Source organism: Aptenodytes forsteri, unplaced genomic scaffold (assembly GCF_000699145.1).
Source record: "Aptenodytes forsteri isolate BGI_AS27 unplaced genomic scaffold, ASM69914v1 Scaffold443, whole genome shotgun sequence".
Classification (NCBI taxonomy): domain Eukaryota; kingdom Metazoa; phylum Chordata; class Aves; order Sphenisciformes; family Spheniscidae; genus Aptenodytes; species Aptenodytes forsteri.
The window spans coordinates 638,822-663,617 of NW_008794170.1; the positions used below are offsets into that span (position 1 = coordinate 638,822).

General features: G+C 42.9%; 1 protein-coding gene across 1 annotated transcript in view; it reads right to left on the reverse strand.

The window, feature by feature from the left end:
• Positions 1-24,796, reverse strand: part of HDAC4 (histone deacetylase 4) — a 242,649-nt gene that overhangs the window by 103,113 nt on the left and 114,740 nt on the right. Inside the window, exons 4-5 of the mRNA XM_009281930.1 lie at positions 20,944-21,188; positions 3,917-4,067 (exon numbers count right to left, since the gene is read on the reverse strand). Of these exons, the coding sequence (XP_009280205.1) occupies positions 3,917-4,067; positions 20,944-21,188 (396 nt within the window). The remainder of the gene's footprint in view (positions 1-3,916; positions 4,068-20,943; positions 21,189-24,796) is intronic.

Here is a 24,796-nt window from a genome sequence, read left to right on the forward strand (position 1 = left end):
TTAATCAAAGGTATTTAAGAAAAAGGGTCTTGGTGCACACTCAATTTTTAAATGTCACATCTGCAAGCAGAAGGGGAATGAGACGAATGTCTCATATGTAGATTTTGTCTTGAAAACTCTTGTAAATAGGGACCCCTTTGTTCAAAAGTATCTGCGTACAATAAGACCTACATAATATTCCAATTCATTTACAAGTGTGCAATCTATTTCTTCAAATAGAAAAATCTAACATTTAAAGAAGAAAGTCAGTAATTTTGTAGTGTAGAGTTAAAATGTCAACTGTGTAATTTCCAATCATTATTTCCTCCACAATAGAGACCAGTCTGTTTTACTATGATGATGGATTAAAATTATCATTCGGTTGACAGAACAGATTCGCAGGCAGAGTTCCTGATGGAGTAATGCATAGGAAGTTTGGCAAGCAGAACATGTGGAAAATGATGGTTCATCTATACCACAGCATAAAGCAAGAATTCCAAAGGAAAATATCTGGGCTACAAGAAAATGCAAAGGCCAGGAAAACTGTCTGCTCTACTGGGAATAAAAAATTAAAATACCACAGGGTGATATTTTGTCTCCTGGATCCTACTCAACAATGACATTTGACAGACAGGGAAAACAATTTTTTTGTATCTCCACAAGAGAAGAAAACTGCAAAATTTCTATAAAGCACTGCCTGAAGATGTAATATTGTTCAACCACTGAAGCCGTGTTGAAAAGCTTGAAAATTCACCTTTTTGGAGCCCTGCGTTTCTCACTAGCTCTACAAACATCGGTTTGGCAAGTAGCCCAATGGGAAGTTCAACTGAGGAGCTGGAGATAAATTCATATGAGTGTAGCAAGCCACATGGCTAGACCAGAATAGGTGATAAATTCATGCTTAAAGGCTTTCTCTCTCCAAAAAGTGTCATCTTTAATCTATTAGCATCTTCGAAATAATCAAACGTGGCTGTGTTCTGTCAGTTTTGGATAAATCTGACGTTATTTAGAAGACTTGAAGCTAAACATTTTTGGATCCTGAGGTTTACAAAAGCTCCCCTGGCATGCCTTCCTCCTTAATTAGAAGCTGAAAGGCCCCATATATGCTTAACAAGACAAAAATGTGCAGGCTTCCCCTTCCCTGGGCAATGCTGGAGCCATGGACCAAGCTGTCACACAAGACCTTCTGACCATTACTCAGATCTTGACCCTTGAGTTGAAAGATCAAAAGGAAAAAAAAGATCTAACTCACTTTTAATATACTATACTGGGTTATTTTGGACCCAGTCACATTGTTACAGGCAGCGCTGTGCAATACCCAGCAAAGGTGTTAAACAGGGCTCTAAAGGCAGAAAGGGACAACCTGTCACATACATGATAGTATACACCATGCAGGTGTATAAGCAAAGAGGATAAGAGCAGAAGTCAGACATCAAAAGCCCATACATATGGAATAAGTCCACAGGCAGGAAGCAAGACACTCAACCCCAATGGAAGCAAAAGGCACGGCAGAGTAAAGGGATGAGAGAGAAGGAACTGGAGAGCAAGAGCCCACGCAGCAGCCCAGGCTGGGGGAACAGCTATGCACAGTGGGGAAAACCAAGCTGTGAAGCTGGCCTATTCATTTCGGAGGGCCTGAGTGTTTAAGAGGAGCAGGGAGCAAAGAGCACATCAACTGATAAGCCTGCAAACAGGAGAGAGCCACAATGAGCAAAGTACTGCAAACAGGATGGCTCTAAAGAGCCAAAAGACTGAGCCAGGTTACTACTGCAGGGACAAAAACAAATTACGTATTGTCCCAGGATCAAATAGTATCCAAATATAGGATAAGGCAGGGGTAGTGGGAAGAGAATAAGGGAGGGCAGAAGCACAACCAGGCTTCCCATGGAAGGAGGAGGTCGCACAATGTGAGAGCAGAGGAGGAGAACAAATGAAAATTAACGGGAGAAAGCCCTTAATGATAGCGTGGGCTGATCACAGCTGGCCAACTTGTAGAAGTCCAAGACAAGCCAGGGTCCAAGGCTGCCTGAGCAGCAAGGGATTGAATGGTCAGAAGTGTCTGGAAACACCAATGCACAGGACCGGTTCTAGGTTCAATCCTAACAGTGGAAAGACAGGACGACCAACTATCACTCCTTATCCTGCGCAAAATCCACCTTTACTTTCATATACATTTTCCTTCCTTTCGTGGAAGTCATGCTTTTGAACAAAAGCTTTATGATAGCAGATACCAGTTTATGAGGGATAGGTTAAGGCTCCCGAGATGAGAATGCAAGGAGCTGATATTATGTTAATTTAAATCAATTTGTGATTTGCCTTCTAAAAGGTAAAAAACAATGTATTTTGGCTTACAGTGATGGAGGAAGGAGGAAGAATAAGCTATACTCTACATTTATTACACACTTCATATTTCAGATCAGGACAATTTTAGCTGTGTTGCGCTTAGCAAAATTTTCTGATGTGAGAAAAATAACTTAAGTATTCTTAAGAGCTGAGGTGCTATAATGATTATACACCATAGTACTTCTTAAATAAAAAGTAATTCAAAAATAAAACTGTAGCCATGGGAACAGGATCTTCAACTTAACATCCCCAAATTCTGGTTTCTTCCTCTACACCTATGCGTTTCATCCAAAAGGTGCTTCGATGCTTTTGCCATTTTACAGAGATTCAGGCATTTTTGTTTATTTGCAAATTACTTTAATGAGAATAGCCAGATATCAATTTTGCAGAGAGGCCCAGCAAAACATTGATACAATATCAACAGCTGATCAGAACAGCAGGGTGAAGTGGAAATGCTTATAGCTTTCATCTAGTTCGAACTGACTGCCTTTACTTTGGAAAATAACACAAAGCAGCCAGAGGACAACAGAAAGCATCGCACGTGGCAGCCAGCTGGGCACCAGAGTAGCCAACCTGCATTATCATCACCTTTCCTCACTCCTGAATGTTAAACTGCTTCTTTTAACTAGATTCTGATCCTTTGGTCTTTCTCCTACTATTTAAAATGAGCGAAACCCAAACCAAAACCACACACAGACACGTTGGACCTACACTACAACCTTCTTTACAAAGATATTGGGATAGGTCTGTGCGTTCCCTCATTTTGGCTGCAGCTTGAAGTCTGCCATTGCAAGAAGTACATGCAGGGAGTGTGGAATTCAACCTTCAGATAATTTTTTTAGTCTCCTAGACCCCAGTCCTTTCTTACTAGAAAAATTCTTCTTGGAGCTTTATGGTCCCCAAACAGCATCCCATCTCCTGGTACCCTTCAGCCCTTTCTGCTTCCTCAATCGCAGGCTTCTTTATTTCATTTGAAATGAAGACCTAACGAGTTGATAATACAACTTGGCTGGTATTTGTCCTCCCATTCACTCCTAAAAGAAAACCGAACAAGCAACCAAAGTGTCTTTGATAAGGGGATTTGTGAGGCCATAATCATTTTACTGAATCTCGTGAAGTGCATAATGACACGTGGGAAAGCCAACCACAATCTGTAACCTCATGAAAGAAGTACTTTCTGAATGAAAACACTTTAAAGCTAAGAACTGAGAACTCGGCTACATCTTAAAAGAGTGAAATTAAGTAAAAGAAATGCAGTGTGCATCTGGTGTATTTTATGGGCTTAATATTCTGCCTCCATTAGGAACGCTGCCAAAAATACTTCAAAAAACGTTAAATCAAGTAAAGAGAAGATACGCTTCCTTTTGAAAAACACTAAAATGGCATTTAGTAAGACAAAAATGAAGATAAAGCATAGAAATACATTTCTCCCTTACCCTCAATACCTCCTAACAGTTTACATAAGCTCCCTGTGCAGCCGAGCTTTGTAGAGAGGCTATCATGAAGGTTTCTCCAGCTTTATAAAGCTGCTTTATGGCTTCCATTCATCTGCTCTACCTGTCATCACTGAAACAAGTGAGCTTTTGCTACTTACTCTCTTTTCCTTTCTCTTTGTTTTTTAGCTGCTGAAGTTTCTGTTCTCGGTGCTGCTTCTCCAGCTCCTGCTCCTGTCGGTGCTGCTCCAACTTCCTCTGGTGCTCCAACAGCTCCTGCTGATGCTTCATTGCCAGCATCTCCTGCTGCTGCTGCAGAGAAGGGACGAGGGGAAAAAGAGCAAATTAACACAGTCAGATTACCCAGTGCTAAACCAGAAGCTGCTATCAGGTGACAATAGCATTGTTTAATTAATAGAAATAGGAAAAATGGCATTTTCCTCGTCTAGAGGCTCCTGCACTAAGACTCACAGGCACTTTGTGTAGCCCCATTTCTAGTCCAGGACAGCACTTATGCTAAACCATAGGCACTATATGCTCTGGGCTTCAGGGCATGGTCTGTTTACAAGCACAAGCATACTGTTCAGAAAGCACCTAATTTGAAAAAGCGACAAAAAGCTTCCACCCAAACAGGTGGTTCCCCAACCACTTTGCTGCTGCCAAAGGGTGCGGCTGGGTCCCCACTTCTGCTCTGAGAGCCGTCTGCTGCCACCACTGCCCTGCCGGAACCTGGTGCCCGGAGCCTGCGCTGAGCCAGTGCAAACTGCTACTCCAGGTGGATCTTCATTTTCTCTCCATCGTCTGTTTTAAGTAAAACCCCAACGGGAAGCTTTAATTACAAACACTCATATGTTCACCATGTACAAACCCTATGCTGAAGGAATACTGTTGAGCTCACCAAGTCAGACATTCGCAGAAAAATACGCCATCATCAATGCAGGCTTTGCAAGACCAGTTCAGTTCCCTTGCGCATATGATTTTTTGAATAATCCTTTAATTATATGACTTTGCACTCTTATTTCTCCAACAGTCCTTCTCTCTGTCTCTGTATATAGAGGAGTTCCCATGGACTGGGACATCTGTATCTTTTTAACTTCATCAAACGCTGGTCACTTCCCATCTGCCGTGCAAACCTCACACTCCAAGCTAAATGCAAAAGTACTAGCTGCCTTGTGGGCATGATCACCACCCATTTCTGAGCCTAATTATAAAAGAATTGATTCATTATTAAAAAAAGTTCCAACAACCTCTCAAGGAAGGATTTACCCGGCTCTCTTGACTCGTACACATTCACGGGAAGAAACGAGAGACAGGCTGCCTAATTAAGGTCAAGATTTGCAAAGCTATCATCAAATGGGACATTCAAGACTTGAAGCACCAAAGGCTCCTGCCCCCGTCCACTGTGCAAGTACCCCCTCGGGTCTCCAAATCCCAGCACCTGGAAGATGTGCATGGACACACCAACCTCCTGGGAAATTTGGGGTGGATCTCCCCAGCCCAGAACATCCTTTCTGGGTCCAGGGGGGGACTCCCACAGGGATTGGAGGCAGCTGTTTGATCTGCTGGGCCCTGGGGCAGTACCTGTCAGTACTCAGAGAACACCCCGTGTCTTGACAGCCAGCCAGGAGCAAGCTGGGCTGTGGAAAAGCAGAAGACAAATGACAAGCCTCAGCAGCCTGCAGCTTGGCTAGGTGTGAATGGATCTCCATGGGGCTTGCAAAAGGCGCTTCCCCTGGCACAGGGCTTCTCCCTTGAGTTCCACTGAAAACTGCTTTTCCTTAAAAAAAAAAAAAAAGCTCAAACTAAGATTTACCACCTCCCAATTTCATTTGCACCCTCTCCAGCAAGACACACGCTAAAGCCAACTACTTGGGCTGCTCCGATTACCCTTGCAAACCCCCCTGAATGTAGGAGCACTGGCTCCTGCCGGTGTAAGGATCACCTTACGTCCACCCCGCACTCTTTACGTTGGCAGCTTATAAACTAGCAGATTGATTTTAAGCTGGCAACCTTAACCTTCAAAACCCTTACCACTCTGGCGATGGATGAGACTTCTCCGAGGCTGGATTTAATGCGTGCCTGTGCTCAGATACCACCCACTGCTCCAGGTTCACAAAATCCTCTACATGGAACGGGACTGGGCCAAGCCATGGCTATTAAGAGGGGGAACCTGCTCCCTCCAAAAATGTGTTTCACTCCATCCTTCTCCAAACCCTGACAGCACGTGTGTACACAAGACTCCCACCCCACGCACACTGATTTTTCCTTCTCCTTTTGCACGTTTTTCTATTTATGCTTTTGACAGCAATTTCTTATTTTAATTTGTGGTATTGTACATTTGTACCATCCAACGTTTCAGCCACGGATACACTATATACAATACATATAAAATTATACAATTCTATATAAAGATGAAAAAAAAAATAATGTAAGAGGTACTTTACAATCTGCCTGGCTATCTGCTGGAAACTTTTGATGGAGGAGTCCCTGCTGCTGCCGGTTCCAAGCAGGCAGACTGTTGTAAAACACCGAACCTCAGTTAGCAGAATTTGCCGTGATTGCACCTATGTTTCCCTTCCTAATTCTATTGAATTTTATGTAAACAACAAAAAACCCAGACTCTAAAAACCTACAAAAGGAAAAAACAAAAAAACCTAGAGAAAACTAGTTATTTTTGTTTTATAATTAAGCAGCAGCTTCCACTAACACATCTCCATTTGGAGAAAGAGTATCTTTTCAGACTTCCAGCAAGTCCACCACATGGTGGGCTTTTATAACCTAGCCATAGAAAGTATGTAAATGAACAATATTTAATGCACAATATGTTAAAACAGGTTTTGTTATTTTTATGAAATCAGGAGCCTTTTCTCTCCATCTGCAGTCTTCTAGGCTTTGCACGCTATGCTTCCTGCAATGGTTTACATACATTAGGATGCTTTAGAAGGAACTGTGCTTTCATTGACATCTGTAGTGAAATGTAAATGAAAAGACCAATTTGTATCTGGATGGCTTATAGAAGTTTCATTAGAGATGTATTGTTTCTGCTGATTCTGACCCCAGTTTCCAGAAAGTCTATTCTTAATATAGTTTTCAAATCTTTTCAAAGTTGGGAAAAAAAAAAAAAGAAGCAACCTCTCCAATCATACCCATGAAAGGCGAAAAGAAATCACTTTGTTGGTGTCTGTCGTAGCCTCAGAAAATGACTAAAGAAAACCCATTCGAGTGCTCTGTCTGAACTGTGATGTCTTCTTACAGCATGAATATTTCTCCACACTTAGGGCTGAAAGCAAACCACACAGACAGTATTTGACAGGAAATATATGGTGCAGGCTCAGCAAAACGCAGGGGCGCTGGCGATGCAGTGCTTTTACCAGCTTACCAGCCCAGGCAATCCTGCTGCACAGACTGCATCCAGGTTTCACAACTGCTCCAATGACCTCGGATAAGGATTTGGGATGCTGACCCAAGGTGAGGCTTGCATTGCTCATCCTTGCTGCTACTGTTACCCATCTTGTTATGTTAGAGCCAGAAGGAATATAACTATCACATTAAATCACAGTTTTCTGTGCAAAAAGGCCCTTCTTCGCTTTAAAAGCATAAGCTTTAAAACTTGCTTGATGCTAGACTGTGCCCCAATTTTATATTTTGGGGGGTTTACAATTTAATTTTCTGATTTAACAATGGGTTCTTCTGCTGATGCTTTCTGAATAAAGACCTATAAACAGCAAGAGAACCCCCCACTGACTGACTAACAGGAGAAGCAGGAAATCTGGTAACATACAAAAAGCTGTCCCGTGCACAAAATAAACTGAAACTTCAGAAAAATATGAGCTTCTGCTTCAGTTAAAGCAACCGAGGCAAATTTTAACAGGTAGTGAGCATTCAGACCTGTGCGTGGTCAACTGCAGCAAGGTCTTACCCCCCTCCAGCACCACACACTAAGCTGCTTCTGCCACGGTAATGCCCACACGTTGTGGGCTTGGTCTGGCATTTAACCTTCCCTTGACTATCTCAGTGGAAAAAAAAAAGCCTACTGGTGTCTAAAGGAAAAATGTTTCAGAGCTGCATTTGAGTGGGACGCAATCTCCCACGCTTGGTTCTTTTGGAAAATGCCCGAGTTAGGAATCCATAAGCATCTCTTGAACTGCAATTCATGGCATACCAACAGACACTTAGGTTGCTCTGATAAGGATTATTAATTAAAGAGCGAGATCATGCTCACATACCACATAACACATTAGATCTCTCTTGCTGGCAAATGAATCAACAGCGACTCCGCAATGCCTGTGTGTTAATTGCACATAGCTGGAGCAGTGTGTTTTTTCCCCAACTGTAATGAAATTTAAATATTTGTGAAATACAAAGTGATACGCCAAGGGAAATCCCTTGCATTCAGACTAATTCAACTATCAATTTGAGGAGCAGACCGTGTGACAGACATGCGCACTGTATTAGGGAGTGCAGCTAGGAATATCTGAATTAGGTGCTCTTGCCAAAATAAGTATTTGTAAATATTTATAACTATGGGGATTCCTGCATATGTTTAATGACACTGCTTCCACTATTTATGAAAACTGCACAAATGTTCAACTGTACCTGTAGTTAGTGTTGCTGGTGCTTCTTTAGCATATATTAATATTAATAAATGTAGTAAGGAGAATGTAGAGCATTTCCAGGTATTTATCGACTGTCAGCTAGCCGTGAGAACTCAGTGGTGCAGTGGATTTTGCCATCACATTCCTCAATTGTCTTCAGTTCTCAAGCATGTCTACCTATAATGGGGACTAACACCTTATCAGTAAGCACACTATCAACTTCCACTGCACAGAGAAACCTCTCTTTAAGCAAAGTGGAGCTAAAACGGTTTCCTGTAGTCGTTACAACAGAAGTGGAAAAGTAGCGCTCCAAAATCTTCCAGCAGCCTCAGCCCAGAAGCCAGCCTGTGCCCTCCTGGGAAGTGAGCGGTGCTGACAGCAAAGATCCCATTGACCAGAGAGAACGAGGACATATTTCATGGAGATATGTTGCATTAAGACTTGCATAGCCACTCCTTGATTTGCTAGATGAGTAGCAAGAATGTGGGTCCTTCCTGCATCCCAGTACCCTGCAGAAACTACCTTATTCTTCTCCCAGAAGCCAGGCACTGCACTCTGCCCACACTCCTCTGCTTCTCCCTTCCCATACAACCGTCATTTTAAAGGTGTTTCTGTCATTTGCTTCACACGCCGCGGTAAAACTGATTAAAATCTGCAAAGCAGGAGAGGTTTTGAAGCTTAGACTATGGCTCCTAGGTTTTTATAATATGTATTTTGAATAGCTTACTGCAATTAGTAGAAGACAGCGTAAAAATATCTGTACCCAGACAGCTCACACTTACTCATGCAGATAATCACACATGCAAGTCTGGGTGAACAACAGTTGGCATACTTATTGCCAATAAACATTTCCTGGGATCCAAAGTAGCTTAGTGTTGTGTCCAACTCCTAACTTGCATCTCGATCTATGCCTGAGATCATCTACTGAATGTAGTCCAGCATGGTGGGACGTCACCTTGAGCACTTCTGCTGCTCTTCACATTTGCAGGCAATTCCTACTTCCTCCCAGCACAAGGCAGCTAGGTTAAGAAGAAACAGATGAAAAGGTAGCCTGATCTTCCGCCTACAGGTCAGCATTCCTCCTCACACATACATGTGGTTTCCCTCTCAGACCAAGATCATGCCGGCACAGTCCAGCCTGTCATAAGATTGCAGTCTGAGGACTTCTTCCAGGCAAGCTCAGAGACTTTGTACAACTACTTAATCTGCCACCCCTGAACAAGAGGTTAGCCTTCTGATGGAGGCAATAGCTTCAAAGAAGTTGTAAGGACGTATAAGTTAAATACTAGCTTCAAAACCAACAACTTAATGCTAGACAAGACCAAAAAAAAAACCCCAAAGCAGATCTTCTCAGCACCCCCTGAACTTGTACTCTTAAAGGCTGAGTTAAGGCATGACACAGTAAACGCTTTCAAAAGCTTCACGTAATTGTCCTCTCACCTAGCAGGCAGCAAGGTTCGGGTTTTGGTACAAATAGTGTTTTTAAGGCAAATCATCTGCCACCCTCTCTGGCAAAGTTCTACAGTTTTGGTGGGTTAAATCAGGTATTTACAAAGATCTGGAGCTCAGATTATGTGAAAATAAAGGAAAATCGTAGGTGATAACCAAGAAAGAACTCATCAAAACATGTACACATCAAATCACCCCCCGAAAAATTATTAGCTATGGGTGGAAGCAAAGCATGGATGTCAACAGATTTCTGGGATAATTGTTGTACTGGGTTATTTTAGAGCCATCTCAATGCCATTCCTTTGGCCAGACTCTCTGCTACATGTTCTCCCCATCCTGTTTACTGAAGTCTCAGGCTGTGGCTCTAGTTTCAGGATTCACTCTCTTGGCTCCATTGTGGCGTGTTTCAGATAACCCTTGGAGCACCGGACGCTAGTCAGAATTAATCAGTTCTACTGGGAGATGGGGGTGGAGGGGAAAAGTTGTGGTTTTCAGCAGAAGCCAAGACACAAAAATCTGAAAGCACAGCTCAGAATAATGAACGTCTATCATCTCTTTTCTTGGACACATCAGCAGCTGAACGTATATTTGGCGTGCTGCCCTCCAGCTATCAGGCAGGCTGACACAGCAGACAGTCCCATGCCAGAAATTCCCGCAGCCAGCATCTCTTCGGTACGCAGGGAAACGATCCTTCCCAGCAGACAGCTTCCTGGGCAAGAGACTGATCTTGGTTAGACATATCCTACTGAGAATGTCTGGTGTTCAAGTTTATGAGGCTCAAATGTCTCCAGGAAAGGGAATGATGGTTATGTTCCTTGATCACCAGCTCTAGGTGAAAAGATCCCATGTTACTAGTTTGGCAGCTTATATATAGACATATAATTTTGTATCCCAGTTTCCTTCCTATCCCATTACTGCTCACCTCTCCTAAAAGGCTGAAAGCTTGCACAGCAGCTTCGTCCCTCTAAGCCCTGAATATCTGCAAAGGTATAGCACAGGGAATGCATTTTGTATGTGCCTTTTGCTCCCTGACTGCCATTCGAGTCTAGTTTTTACCCTTTCTCGAGAAGCAGAGTTTCTGAGACCCTTTGTAGAAAGCAGTGAGCTCCATTTGTAGCATTCAGCATATTCAGTTCCCTCTCCCATTTTCCCCTCTAAAGGTGAGGAAAACTCCTTTGCATTTGCCTCTGCTGTGCTTTACATGCTTTATTATAGAAGGGGAGGACAAATCCGTACACCTTGCACCAGGAGCAGGGAACATCCATCTGACCATGGATGGCAATAAGGCATCTCTGTTAAATCAAAGAACCATATAAATTGTCCTATAAAGGAAGGAGCCCCAGATGTCTAATGCTAAATGAGATTTTATTATGCCATGAGTAATCAGACCTCAGTCCTCGGCAGAGTAATTATGTTCTCTGTGAACTGTTTCAGGGTGCAGGGAGTAGAGGAGCTAGAATGGGAATGTTATGCTAAAATCAGTATCAGGAGCAGAGATGTAGGACAAAGAGATCCTGCAATGGGAGCAGCTAGAGGAGCCACCACTGGGTTTTGGTCATTTCAAAGAAGGAAATATGAATAAAGAAAAGGAGGAGCGTGGCTGTATCCACAGATCCACCATTCCCGATCACCTGTGTGAAGGAAAAGCGATGAAACCTGCCAGCTGGCAGGGATGGGAGACCTCACCAGAGTGCTCCTGCCAGGCTTCTCAAACAACCGAGGAAAAAACAGTCGGGGGGGGGAAGCAGTGAGGGTGGAGTACTGGCAGCATGGCTGCTGACACACTTCATCAGCTGCTGTTCCTGTGTGATTTCGGGTTCAGCTCCATTTGACAGAGGGTGGACATGGAGGTGAAGCGGACTGCAAAGTGCTGCTCATTGTCTGACACGAGGCAGTGACAGCCCCAGCACCTACGGTGCCTGGAGGAAGGCTGCATGCTAAAAATGGATGTTCAACATCATCTGATGCTCATGCAAGTGCAGCAGAACCATCGTTTTTAAAGGTAACACGCCAGCAACGTAAATACCAAATATTTATCATTTTTACATACCGCCACTAGTTCAACAGGAAACTTAAACATGGAGATTAATCCAACAATGTTGTTCATACTGTGTGTACACGAGTGAAGTTATTCACAACATGATTTAAGTTTTAAATGCAACTTCATTCTCCCATACAACAGCTGAATTTTGTAAAGAGACCATATTCAGCAACAGGACTTAGAAGTTTATGAACGTTAATTTATCAGTGATGGCGTATATTAACAGGTCAATATTCCTGGTATAACAGCAGGATTCACTTGGGTATTTCTTTACTCGCGCCCTGATTCTCTATGTGTTCTCTTTGACTACTTCCAATCTATTTTATCTAGTTCAAAAATAAGATAGAATTGGAGTTGAAAAGTCAGAGGTGTGAACTGCAAAATATTCCTTCTTCTGCTGTTTATTTTGGAATTCCAAACTGAATAGAGACCATAAGGTTTCTAGCTTTAAAAAAAAAACATAAATCACTGTGCCCCACACACATTTTACTGGGAGACAAACTCATGCTATAAAGGATGAAAGAACAGAAATTTGACCACTTCAAAAGCTGTTTGGACCCCACAGAAAAAGCGAGCATGTGCTACCAAAAAAAAGATCCTGTATCTGTTTGTCAGCCAGTGAACTCTGACATTTCTGCCATTTACGTCAGATATTCAGCCTTCAGAACACCCAAAAGTCAATCCAATTTAAGTTCAACTTCAGGAGATTAAGTAACAAGAAAATGCACTGGGTGAGTTTCTCTTCTTTGGCTTCACCAAAGGAACGTGGAGCCACTGAGCTCAGGGGGCAACAGGCTTTTCATCTCCTACCGCTGATGGGTCAGAAAACCTGTGTTCTGCTGGAAAGCTGTGAAGCCCCAGAGCAAAGACACTTGAGTAATGATGCAAGGAGGACAAGGCTAGCTGTACCAGCAGACTCCATGGACACCAGTACAGGGATTCACAGGATGAATGCCACCATGTCCCACTGGCTGCAGCAAGATCTGCGACTTCACTTTTGACTGAGGTTTTTGCGTCTCAAACGTGGAAAAGTCTGGAGTTCTCATTCTGCTCCTTTCAGCCTACAAACCATGGCCCATCTCAGAAGAAGCCAAAAGGAAACATGCTTCTTTTACTGGGTTTAAAGTAGGTCTGTAAGGACTAGGGCAGACAATCTTCCTGGCTGAGCAATCCAGCTTCAGTCCAGAAACCACCAACGCTAGGTAGGAAGATGCTCAAGTTAACCCAGCCTGCTGCATGACTACTTCTTCAACCAAGAGATGGGGCTTACAGGTGTCCAAGCTGCTATATGAATTTGTTGACACTACCCACCCCTCTGTGTGCATATTTGTCCTCACTGTTCTTGGAAAAGACCTTGACTCTGAGACTGAGGAAAGTCACCCCCCTTCAAAGAGAGCAAACGCTCTGATCTTACAAAAGTTTTCCCCAGGGTTACTTCCATCAGAAGTTAAGTTTTGCAGGATCTGGGTCTAAGTCTTGGAGTCAGCTCCGCGTACCAGAAAAATGAGGCAAGGTCACTGAAAAAGAACGGGAAGCCATCTAGAAATAGCAAGGGAGCACAGTACAATGCATTCAAGTAGTAACAAGGCACAAAATGTTCAGGCTGTTTTTTTACCACTGACTGTAGCCAGCTGCAGTTTTCCAAGATGAATAATCCTATCATGTTAGAATACAGACAGAGGCGGACACCTGGTATCTCCAGGCTTTTTTAAGTTTCTCTTGAAAACGATGCAGGCTGTGAGGAACGAGCGCTCTGCACAAGAGAGGCACAAAACTGAGCAGAGGGAGTCCCTCCCTGCTGGCTGCTGCAGGCAGGAAGGATGGAGCAGACATGCTCAGCAGTGTGAGTCAGGGCACAGGGGCGTAAAAATGGAAGTTTGCCCTTCCAGAGTCCAACGTGAGGAGCAGGACACAGGGAGAAGGGGATGCTTTGCAGGAACCAAGGTGCCACCTTCAGCATCCCCAGCCTGGGGGCACAGGGAAGGTGCCACCCAGCACAGCTGCAAGAGAGAAGCAGATGACACCAACCCTATCAGCAGATTTGAAACAAGCACGTTTTTTTCCTGTTACGTAGGAATCGACACAGAGAGGCCACCAAAAAGAGGCTCTAGATACTGCCAGGGCTACACTGAAAGCAGCCACACTAAAAGATGATGTGATTTGTGCCCAATGAGCTATCCTGCAAGCAAAGCTGCCATTCCAAGGGCAGATGGCTCCAAATGAAAGCAAAGAGCAGTTTCTCACCTTAACATCAACGTGACACCTATTAAGTCTAGGTATCTTTGGAAAAAAAATTACATTTTCTTTACAGCGTTGCAAAATCTGTTCAGAAGATTCCCTGAAAGACTTTTACTCTCCAAAACAAAAATAAGGAATGGCCAGACAGTTTCACCCCATGTCTCCAAACAAGGGGCTAACACCTTGGATGTGTTACCACCTCTCAATCAGGGCTTGGAAGCTACGCTGATGAAAAAAATGTCATCTGAAACCAGCAAAAACTAACAAAACTACTTCTACAGGCTTTATCTGAACGTTGCTATATATATAAAGCCAATATCTGAAAACATTCCACGTATTTTTATTTATTGGCATAAAGCCATTAAGCAGCATAGCATACTGTTAAACGTAGGAAATCACTGTGTTAATAAAAAGAAAACAATTTCAGAATCACTCCTCAGCGAACATCATTACAAAGCTCCTTTCGCTGTTGCTGCTTATATGCAAACCCATGACTTCTCTGATCATCCTGTATACATTGCATGTACAGACTAGCACTCCCCTCTGCTACTGATGCACACAAATACTCTTTTCTCAGATGACGGAAAAACCAGGAATAGCATTGCATGACAGAATTAACATCTTTGCATGCCTCCAGGTTAGGATTTCAGGTCCACAAGGAGCTGTGAGGCTCAGCTGTTTGCCTGTGTTGCTACTCCATCACCATCAGGACTCTTCTGGTGTCTGCTGTCATGTGCTAACACTGATGTGCGTCAGCATCCTGAATAAGTTTCCGGCTTTAGCTATAAAACAGCCAGAGCTGGGAAGAGCCCTGCTTCAAGCTCGGGCAGTGCAGGGACGGAAGAGATTAACCGCATTACCCACCACGTCCTTTGCTTCTCTGCTAAGCTCACACCGCCCAAGGTGCCGCTCACCCTGCCAAAGCGCGGATCCTGCCCCTCTTCAATCATCTTGCTCCGGCCCTTGACCAGAAGGCAAATGGAAAAGCTTTTGGTAACTTCCAGCTGATCTTGGCCAGGAATGAGTGACTCACAAAGGAAAAAATTCACTGCCGATTCCTTCGCAATCAAAGGTCAAGCAAAGCTCACACTGCGACCTGCAGAGAGGCTCTCCACCATCTCACCAGGAATGGCCCGCGTGCCAGGCTCCTTATTCCATCCTTGGTTTTGTTTAGGAAGGCAGATTTGAAGGCTATAAATATTGTTACACATCTGGCGATGCACACCTGAGTGGAAGATCCATCTCACTGAAGGTAAGTGGCTACAGGAGAGAGGAGCCATCGCCTCTGCCTCCAGTGCTCACCAGCTCCGGCTTCCTTTCCCATGCCGCTTTCGGATGTCAAGCCTCGGCAATCTGCAAAGCTGCGCTGTAGTTGTGAAAGACAGTTTTCTCTATTTCCATATGGTGTGAAGTTTTCATAAGGCTCAGCTTATTTCCCCTAAGCATGTCAGTGTTTTCTTGTTACTCCCCACGTGCAATGATCCCACTCCCTCCATGTGCCGAGCTCTAACTGCGTCCATTATACCTCCCTTCCACAAATATTTCACTCGTAGCCTGGCTCTCCAAATTGCACGATCTTCTGGAATTTGCCACCTTTACGCGGAGGCCATTTCTTCCAAAATACAATGTCTATAAAAGCAAGGACTGCTCAGGGGGGAAAAGGCAAGGTATCTCACGTGCAGGCAGAAGGACTGTGACCATCCCATATCTTCTCCTCTTGCACTAGATCAGACGATTAAAACTGGGCTGCTGGAATAAAACCAAGTTCTGGAAAATACCAAAACTTCACATTTCAATAGGAAAAAGTTATCTACTTGAATAGAAAAACAAGACAGACATGCCAGCATTTTTCAAGCCAAATTTCATTTACTTAAGACCTGAAGATGTTTCTTATACTAGGTGCTTTGTTTGGGGGTGGGAGGGAGAGATATTCCCCCCCTCTTAATTCACATCCCGTCAGAACAGTTCCTCTGTTCACACTGATACCAAACTAATAAAAGAAAGAAAAACACAAAACCTGATTCCTGTTGTACTAGCTAAGTGTTTAAACATTTAAAATGAGTAAGCTCTTTAAAATCTTCAAAGTGCTGTTGGCTGTAACTTAGCAGTGCTGGCTGTACGTACATCTGTTCAAAATACAGAATTTTCCCCCTGGATACAAGAGCTGCTTCAGAAATGCATCAAAAATATTTTTTTTTCTTTTAGCAGCAGATGCCCAGCCACTGAATTCCTGTCGACAAAACTATTCAACATCTGTAAGTGGAAGAGTACAAAGGTACTTGAACCTGAACGTCTTGCCAAAAGAGGGATCCAATGCAGTGTTTTCTCTGTATATGTAACTGTACCTAGATGCTGGTCTGCTATATCCAAAAAACATGCTTACAATCTAGGAATTGTAAGCAAAAGGATTTAGAAACAGGAATGAGACAGAATAAAGCACAGAAATTGCTGCTCAAGTACACAAACAGATGAACAAATAAATGCTTTGCACTTGTTGATTAAAATGGTGGATGCTAGGCTGTAATGAAAAAAGCCACATTAATTGGTTCTAGATAATGCTAGCTATGCAAAAAGATGCAGAAATTCTTCCCGCTTCGCAGAAATAGTTTACAAAGCAATTGCAGGACTGAATACTATGATTAACGAAGGCCCTGATCATCTCCAAGGAAACCAGTGCCAGGGAGAAAGTCAAAGAACTGCCATTTTGTTTGACATCAGAGTAAGTTTAGAGCTTTCACATTTGCATTTTTAATTTTTGCTGTGTTTCATTAGATTTCGAGGTTGTTCTGATGCTGAAAATTCTAACCAAACTGCAGGAGCCCAAAATTTTTGGAAAGGAAGTAAGTTTGCAAAATGCACAATCACCTTGCAATAGCTGCTGAAAGTTTGCTTTCTGAACCAAAAAACCCCAATGTCAGGGAAGACAGTGAAGATGTCCATGAAACAAACCTGGTGCAGCAGTAAGGCGCGCCGCAAGCTCACTCTAGTCATTACATATAATCTTAATCAACAGAAATCTGGGTAGGTTTAGGTTCCCAAGCCTTTTCTTACACAAAGTGAGATTTCATCTCAGCCCAAGGAAGAAATTTGAGAACAAAAGTTTGCAAAAGCGATGGACTTGTGATACCTTCATTACAATACCGTAAACTCAGGCTACGAAACACTTTCAGCTTGAAGAATCTCACAACTACATCGCTCAGTCTAAACTATTTCTGCATATTGAACACTTTGCTTTGGAGACAAGAGACTAATAAAATTCTTAATCTTGTCAGCAATGCCGTAAGCCAATCATCAAATGAAACAAATTTATTCTGAGCTCCCAAAGAGGATGTCAAGAATTTGCTGCTTCATGTATTTAGTCTAAAGATTCAGTGTTTGAGGAAACAGAAAAGATGATAGACTGCATCCCCACTCCTGCTCCTCCCCATGCCAGAGACACGCCCAGCAGTAGCACAGCTGCTTAGACCTTTCACAAAACAGGCAAGTTTGCATGCTGTGCACTCCCTGCCCGTGGCATTAAAAGACAAGGAAAGAAGCAGTAGGAAGCATTTCCTTGCTCCAATGTATGTGCAAGAGCAAGTCCTCCCTTGCACACTTGGAGCAGCGTGTTGTGCATGCACGCATGTGTGCACATGGGACGTTTACTACACACCCTGAGCAGCTGATTTTTAAAACACACCTCAATTCTGCCAAAAAGAGCTCTGCATCTTCATTTAGGACTATTTCTATACCAAATTTCACAGTTCAAACCCTAGTGCTTCACTTACACAGGATAAAAGTTTTTTATTTGCTTTAATATCCCCCCTGCTTTTTTCTGAGCCGTTAAAGGAACAGCTGAACAGCTCAAAGTTCAAAGTCCAAACACAAGGTTATAAATTTTAGTTCTCTGGATAAAATAATAGCTTCCCTGCACCTACAGTCACTACACTTAACACAGCTGCCAGTTTCTGAAAGTTGGTTTAATCTAAGAGTCATCTAAATGTGGGCTGACTTATGAACACAAATGTAAGAAGTATGTTTTCCCAAAAAAAGTGCATCACAATGACACGTTAGTGTACGGGTTTGGATTTATTTTGTTTTTGAGATATCATGGGGTTTATTTCAATAATGTGCTGTTTTATTTTTAAAGCAATTCTGGGCACGATGACACACTTACTACTATGGGAGATCACCTTGCAGGTCATCCTTTTTCATACAGGATTATATCATTCCTATTTTAAGTTTTTCATCTAGCCAAGCTTAAAAATCAGAGGAAGAACCTCATTACCTAATGGTCTAGATATACTGTGCTAACTAGCTTCTCCAAATTAGATCTCGACTTCCTTCTAATGCAGACTTTTACCAGAATCAGTCATAGCTTTAACATAAATGAGAGCAAATATGTTCCTATCATCAGTGCTTAGAGCTTGCCCATTAAACCTGAACAACCCTTTCTTATTTTTAATAGACAAGTATCTAAATGCACATGCAATTACAAGGAAATAAGGGAAATATTTGTCACAGATATTTCCCATCCTTTCCTCTTGAATGTACTATGTGAACTGCAGATGCTGTAACTGTTGTGCTATTCACGCACAAATGCATACAGACACATGTATATGTACATAACTACATACATATACACACACACATACACTTATTATGCATACATATGAGTGTATATGTAAATGTATTTACACACATGCACCTCCCCACACCTTTGTCCTGAAGAGAACACAGAGGACCCACTAAGGACACAGGCATTTGCTGTTAATCAGTCTTCAAACAGCAACTGTTCTGGCAAACCCAGACTCATATCTGTGTTTGAAAAGTCTGTAAATAATATACCATTAACTTTTAATTCTATCTTCCCCACTCTGACATGTATTTTGTATTAAAATGAAAGTTATATAAGGTTGAATTGAGGTTGCTTTTTCATATTACATTAATGCTATTTACCATGTGCAGCGGCCAGTTTCTGAAAGTTGGTTTAATCTAAGAGTCATCTAAATGTGGGCTGACTTATGAACACAAATGTAAGAAGTATGTTTTCCCAAAAAAAGTGCATCACAATGACACGTTAGTGTACGGGTTTGGATTTATTTTGTTTTTGAGATATCATGGGGTTTATTTCAATAATGTGCTGTTTTATTTTTAAAGCAATTCTGGGCACGATGACACACTTACTACTATGGGAGATCACCTTGCAGGTCATCCTTTTTCATACAGGATTATATCATTCCTATTTTAAGTTTTTCATCTAGCCAAGCTTAAAAATCAGAGGAAGAACCTCATTACCTAATGGTCTAGATATACTGTGCTAACTAGCTTCTCCAAATTAGATCTCGACTTCCTTCTAATGCAGACTTTTACCAGAATCAGTCATAGCTTTAACATAAATGAGAGCAAATATGTTCCTATCATCAGTGCTTAGAGCTTGCCCATTAAACCTGAACAACCCTTTCTTATTTTTAATAGACAAGTATCTAAATGCACATGCAATTACAAGGAAATAAGGGAAATATTTGTCACAGATATTTCCCATCCTTTCCTCTTGAATGTACTATGTGAACTGCAGATGCTGTAACTGTTGTGCTATTCACGCACAAATGCATACAGACACATGTATATGTACATAACTACATACATATACACACACACATACACTTATTATGCATACATATATGAGTGTATGTAAATGTATTTACACACATGCACCTCCCCACACCTTTGTCCTGAAGAGAGCACAGAGGACCCACTACACAGGCATTTGCTGTTAATTAATGCATACAGACACATGTATATGTACATAACTACATACATATACACACACACATACACTTATTATGCATACATATGAGTGTATATGTAAATGTATTTACACACATGCACCTCCCCACACCTTTGTCCTGAAGAGAACACAGAGGACCCACTAAGGACACAGGCATTTGCTGTTAATCAGTCTTCAAACAGCAACTGTTCTGGCAAACCCAGACTCATATCTGTGTTTGAAAAGTCTGTAAATAATATACCATTAACTTTTAATTCTATCTTCCCCACTCTGACATGTATTTTGTATTAAAATGAAAGTTATATAAGGTTGAATTGAGGTTGCTTTTTCATATTACATTAATGCTATTTACCATGTGCAGCGCTAATCCCCCGTTGAAAAGAGAGCATATTAGCAATTCTGAAAGCTTATGTTACCATAGCAATAGTCTATCACTGTGAAATATTTATATAATGTCTAACGTTTTCACTATGCAACAGCCATCTTCTAAACTGTATTTCCTACTTATCCTGTGCGTAACATTTCCTCCCTGTCCCGTGTGACAGAGCAGCACAAAGCACCTAGCCGGTGCCTAACTTGCACTGCACAACTCCGAAAAATCTCATGGTGTGCAGACCTACCCGTACCCGCTGCATCTGCGTTTCCTATTCCTGCAGACACTAAGGTCCAAACATTTGGTTTGCATCTTGTGCTGACGGCGTATGTCCAGCGAGCAGTTTATATGCCATTCTACTCCCAAAGAGTGATATTAGTAACAGGTAACTTAAAAGCCCTCCTGTTGGGTTAAATTCTACTGAAATTTCCCAAATCCAGGGAAAGCAGGCCACCTGTTGGCCATGGGACACCAGACTCCTGAATACATGCAGACAGGTGGATAACATTTAACATGACACCAGCTTATCTTGTTTCCTCTCCTCCACCCTATCCCCCTTTTAAATCTTGGTGCTCGCATCCCTTTACAAAAGATCATTCTCTAAACAGGGTTACCAAGTCCAGCACAGTATCTCCACCCCCAAAATAAATTAGTTTGTGCATCTCCTCCTGGTGAGGGGATGCTTTCACACACCACCCAACACAGGGCTGCCCATCACTTACTTTGATGTGCTCATGCAGCTGGGCTTCGTGCTGCCGGGAGAGCTGCTCGTGCTGCCGCTGGAACTCGGCAATGAGGATCTGTCTCTGGATCTGCTGTTTCTGCTTGAGAGCCAGGAGCTCCTGCTGGAGCTGCTGTTCCCGCAGCGTCGGCTCCGTCACGGGCATGGAAAACTGGTGGTCTAAGCGCAGATCCATCGGGACTGAAGTTGGTGCAACTTGCAAGGGCAGTGCTGTGGTCACATCAACTACAATGTGAAAACACAGGAGGAGAGATGAGTGTACTCCCCATTGACATAGGGATCTAGTTCTCATACTGTGTCCAGCAAAGACCTTGAGGAACCACAGATTGAATCAAGAACAGCACCATTAAACTCGCACCACTTCTTAAGTGGTAAAAAAGCACTACGGGAATTCAGAGTTCAAGAAGTTTTCCTCCAGCCATCACCTCCTACAAATATGTGTGTTTTCTAAAAGCAAAGGACTTGAACGCATCGTGCATGACCCTTTTTGATACCATTCTACATCTGTGTATTCCAAACATACACCTCCGTTCCACTCTTCTAGCATCACTTGAAATAAGAAAGATAAAGATTAATCTAAGACTTCACAGAAAGGATCAATCTTGACTTACAACGGATCAACTGATGGACTCCTATGGTCAGGAACACGAGGGTCCCACTTTAAGAAACTTATGCAGAAAAACACTATGTGCAGTATCCTTTATAACCAGTTTTGGAAAGGAGCTTAGCCAAAAGCAAATGGGTAATGAAGCATCTAGGAAAAATTGTTAAGTGCTTTGGTGACAGACTAGACTTCCTCGTTGCAACCACAGAAAGGTGCAAATGCGTCTCACAGGCAGCATGGGGATGCTGCAGAGCAGGCAGCAATAGGAAGCAGGTGCCCAAATGGTAACTATGCAAAGACTTGCCTCTGTCGTTCAACCTCCAAGTGGGACAAACCTGAAGCACAACCAAGATTAAGGTAGAGAATAGTAATGTGTACCAAGAGACGTGAGCTAACAGAAGAAAAAAGGGAAAACTATCACCTTGATTATCTGTGTAGTAAAGATCAGTTCTTTGCTTACACAAAAATCATCTCCCTGAAGACAAGGGGCTTGTCATAAAAAAGGGCAGCAACAGACATCTACAAAAAATACCTTTGCAATAACTGAACTCAGCTTGTTTCTGCTAAAAAAAAATTACTGCCATCCCATGAATGACTAAAGATTTCTAAATTCCACCTGAATGACAGTTCTGCATTTCACATGTACTCCATACATTTGCCACATTTAATGCCTCTCTCTACAGGGCAATCACTCAATTAACTCTTCTGATACCTTTGAACAAACATCATCTGCAGAATAGAAGAGACTAACCCTTCAAAAACATTGAGCTTCAACAAAATTGGAAAATAAAGGCTTTTGGGTTTTTTTCCTTGGTTGGTTGGAGTTTTTATTTTATCTAATGTTTTCTTTTTTAATAATTAAGATGTGTTTCTGCAAGACTGGGAGGGAGCATCAGCAGCATCACTGAAGCTGGCTCAGTCATGCATCTGCTAAGGCACCTACTCCACGTGAAAGGGTTACCCGGGGTTTGCCCAGGAGACTGCGGGGCTGCTGCATGTGCCTGGGGAAGGCTACGAGATCTCACGGGGGTAGAGATGCCACCCTACTACAAAACCATCTGTACAAGCCACCACAAGGCCAGCCCCAGCAGGACAGACATCCTTCCAAAGCAAAAGCAAAGGCAATTTTACTAGGTGAAAGCTAACTTCTCCCTGCCTACAAACGAACTAGCTGGTGAAGTAAACTCCAATTCAAAAGGAAAAAGCATGGAAAATGTTTAGGAACTGCAAAAGGCTTAAGGAAAAGTTTTACTAAGATGGACCGCCAGCTTTCACTGCCTGTATGTCGCCCATGGAAACACTACTTGAAGAGGATCTTTCATTTTATACGAAATTAAACTCTTATTTCACTTCAAGCCTGATCATTAAATCCTAGGTCTGATTTCAGCCACATCCTCAAGGATGCGAGACAGGAGCGCAGAACAAGTTGACTGTGTTCTTCCAAGCAGTGTGTCCTCAGAGGTCACCTGAAATCAACTGTAAATTGTTAGAAATAAATGCTGTGTTGAACACGGCACGCAGTCCTGGTCACACAAGCCACTTCGCCGTCACCTTTCTGTGTCATCCCCCAGAGAGAGCAACAGCGATAGACAGCAAATGTCCACACATAATGTTACAAACTCTACCAGGACATTAGTATCATCAATCCCAAAGAAAGAGTTTTAATAGGGTTTTCCCCAAATGCTATCCATTTATTTACTTTTGCCAGTAACTGATGCGTAAGAAGTTGATGCTGGTAAAATCTGAAGCTAATGAAGCACAGAGGCACAGAAAAAGAAAATTAAAAATAAAAATAAATCGTGGAGAAATTCAGAAAAATCGGGGGTGTTTTGTAAGGTGGCCCCATGTAAACCAAAATGCATTGCCAAGGGCAAGGCCACAATGCAGGGACAGGGACCACAGGAAAGGCAACTCCATCCTAGACAGCAGCTCCTTGGAAAGGGGGATGTTGAGCAAAGTGGTGGGGTTTTAAAAAGCACAGCCAGGCCAATGCTGCTGGAGCTGGTGGAGCTGCTGGAGCACCCGGTGCCCTGCCACGCCATCCCTCCTGCCCAAGACCCTGTGAGCAGGTCCTGCCTGCACCCACAGGGTGCAGAGGCTGCCTCCTGCTCCGTCACATATGACCCCCCCAAAGCAGGCTGCAGGAGTGCAGTATGCATGCAAGAGCAGCGTGCTTCCCCCTCCCTACGTCCAGCTTGTGCTGGGGAGGAGGAGACTTTTTTTTTTTTTGATGGAAACATTTTCTGCAAAAGGTCGCATTACTGGAAGCATTGCTATTTTTCAACCCACAAGCTCTTCCCTCCACTTCCCTATTGTTTTCCTTCCTGTGGCCTTTTCCCCGCTCCCCTCTCTCCCCCGCAGGACCAGAGCCGGGATTCCTCGCTACGGGTTGCTGAGCCACAGCCAGGGATTTCAGGGAGAACACCATGCTCTTGCCATTGATAACCATTCAAACCCACCTAAACAACATGTTCCTAAGCCCTCCTCGGGAGCGGCCAATGCTTTCGTACGTGGTCGGTACCATGGTCAGCCCCTTCCCATTCCTGCCCACAGAGCATCCCTATGGCAACTGCTGCAGCCGCTCGCACAGAAAAAACCCTTCATCTGTTTTCCCTGCACACGAGCGGGAGCTGACACCTCGAAACCAGCCCTGTGGAGGCTATCTCGTTTCACGGACTATTGCTTCAGAAACTTCTCATCTCAGATGCAATGCTTTAAATTAGATCCAGGTTTGCCAGGATTTCAGTATTTCAGAATAAACAGAAGAATGTTTTGGATTCCTCCGGCACTGCTCAAGCTCAGGCAAACCCCATAACGGCCCAATATCTATATGGTACCTGCCCCAGCAGCACGGTGTACAGGGCAAGACGTGCACTCTGAAACCCATCGTGTGTCCCAAGGACTGTGGAAAAGGGGATGTGTCCTGGAAAAGTACAAGAGTAAAGTTTCCATGCCAGCAAAAGTCCCATTACTATGTTGGACCTTTACAGAAACTGGGGAGAGAGAGAATAAAAAAAAAGAGTCCTAATGCAAACTAGGTATTTACTGCTATTTGGTCAAAACCAAAAAGAAGCCCCCAAAAGCAATCCACCTTCAAGAATATGATGCACCGTGGCTATCAAAAATCCTTTTTAACTATCTGCATATGAATATTATATCCTGAGTATTACTAATGTAATTACTATACGTTACGAAAGACACACAGTGATTATTCCTGGAATAACAGCAA